The following is a 2,048-nucleotide window of genomic DNA, read 5'->3' on the forward strand; positions in this document are numbered from 1 at the left end:
CAACTTTTAACTTGGGCATGAGTGGTAATGGAACTACTCGTGGTACTGACTGAGCAAATGGCTGAACATTAGATTTTAGCTCAAGTTTCATTTCTGTTTTAAATTCCCCAATATCATCAAATATTCCTTGAAATGACTCAGCTATCGTTTCTAATGAGTACTTGCTAGCACTGTAGGTCTCTGATTCTGCCCCAAATGCATTTATATTTTTAGATACTAAGTTATTAATATAACGTGAACTATTTTTATTAATATTAAGCATTTTTAATTTTATAATTCCAGGCCGACCAAGGATAGGCACCTTTAGATTTTTTACAACATATAAAGATTCTGAACACATATTGTCATTATAAGTCAAATTAACATCAATTTTACCCTCAATTTCTAGTTTTTTATTATCAGGGCCCCCTATGGACTCCTGGCAAACATACATTTTATTTTTGTAGAAATCAGACAACATATTTCTAGAGACACAACTTACATCAGCACCTGTATCAACAAGAAAAGGCATAACATATTTATTGTCAACTAAAACTTTTGCAAACCACTGATCTTTATCATTAGTGTAAATGTGTCCTAGATGAAAATCAAAGTTATTTACCTGTAAGTTTTCCATTTCATTTTCTATTCCTACCTCACTTTCAGCACAGTTTTGACCTTCAACTACTCTTACATTCCTGCCGGATCTACATCTAGCTTGCCAATGTCCTTTCTTTCCACATAATCGACAACGACTATCTTTTGCTGGACATCTTTCTCGGCTGTTGCAGCTTGGTACACTACAGTATGTACATTTGTAGTTTTTGTTGGATTTCCCCCATGTGTTCTGTTGTCCATATTTATTTGGTTCTGCTTGTGATTGTGACCAGTAGTTACCTCTGTGTGCATTGACCGTAGCTACTTCTTGTACTCGTTCTTGCCTAAGAATCCTGTTTTGAGAATTCTGCAGCTCGGCTTGACGTACTGTTAATACAGCTTCCCCTAATGTTAGGTTCTTTTGGAGTTGTAACCTCTCACTTACTTTTACATCTAAAACTCCTACTACTATGCGGTCTCTTATTAACTCATCTTTTAGAGCCCCATAACTACAATGCTCTGCCAGGCTATGAAGTGCAGTGATATATGCATCCACCGACTCCCCTGGCTGTTGACTACGTGTGTTGAACTTGAATCGTTCAAATATTACGTTCTTTTAGGGTATAAAATGAGCGTCAAACTTCTCGATAATAATACTATATACTTGCTGTGCGGGTGTTAGATTAAATTGAGTTATAATTTCCTCTGCTTCTGCCCCCATTAGATACACTAGCATATCAATTTTTTCAGCTTCTGGTTTGTTTATAAAACCACTAACCGACATATATCTTTCTAACCTCTTTTTCCACTAATTCCATGATCCTGGAAGGGAGAAATTAAACTCAGAAGGAGCTGATACTGTTGCCATGTTGGCAAGCACATGGCTTCCTGCTTGATTCTCTGCCATCCCTGGAATTATTTAACTTTATTTCTGCTCTTCGAAGAAGGTTCTACTTGCCAAATATTCCTCGGAGTATTTGCAAGTTCGCTGCCACCATGTAGAATTATTGAGACAATCTTTATTTAGCACTTTATTACAATTATATTTCCAAGCGACAATCCATATTATTAACCTAACTTCTACTACCATCTTGACATCCTGTCGTTCTCCCCCAAAGAGGTTACAAGAATCTACCTACAGGTCGAGCAAGTCTCGTAAATTTCACGATTGCGAGCCACGCTTCACGCAACCGTGTTTGCGTACTTGTGTTTCGAGTTGCGTGGTGGTGCGGAGTTATATTTACCAAATTTAAATCCGTTCCAACATGCTGTCAAAATTAAATCAATATCAATATGGCTACTGGGTGTAAAAGATAAATCTTATTCTATCTGTTCTTAATGAGTTTTAGATAATTTTAGTTGTATTTCTTTGTAATTTTGTGTTGTACAAAGATTAATTTAACATTTTCTCTGGAATTATTAATTTAGAAAGATAATATGCTTCATTGGTGTTGTGTTTTGAAGTGTGAAAT

At 36.0% G+C, this 2,048-nt stretch overlaps 1 protein-coding gene across 1 annotated transcript; it reads right to left on the reverse strand.

Annotated features, from left to right (window-relative positions):
• Positions 1–477: 477 nt before the first annotated feature.
• Positions 478–1,360, reverse strand: LOC126892005 (uncharacterized). The gene is made up of 3 exons (XM_050661413.1): positions 1,241–1,360; positions 602–1,165; positions 478–489 (listed from the first exon to the last, which is right to left on the reverse strand). The coding sequence occupies exons 1-3, from the start codon at positions 1,358–1,360 to the stop codon at positions 478–480; spliced, it is 696 nt and encodes a 231-aa protein (XP_050517370.1).
• Positions 1,361–2,048: the final 688 nt, after the last annotated feature.

This window comes from Diabrotica virgifera, chromosome 1, assembly GCF_917563875.1.
Source record: "Diabrotica virgifera virgifera chromosome 1, PGI_DIABVI_V3a".
Taxonomy (NCBI): domain Eukaryota; kingdom Metazoa; phylum Arthropoda; class Insecta; order Coleoptera; family Chrysomelidae; genus Diabrotica; species Diabrotica virgifera.

Excerpts from the sequence above, each read along its gene's own strand:
- LOC126892005 (XM_050661413.1), bottom strand. The coding sequence starts at position 1,360 with ATGTCGGTTAGTGGTTTTATAAACAAACCAGAAGCTGAAAAAATTGAT. Across the intron at positions 1,166-1,240 it reads ATCTAACACCCGCACAGCAA|TTCAACACACGTAGTCAACA; the intron begins GTATATAGTATT and ends GAACGATTCAAG.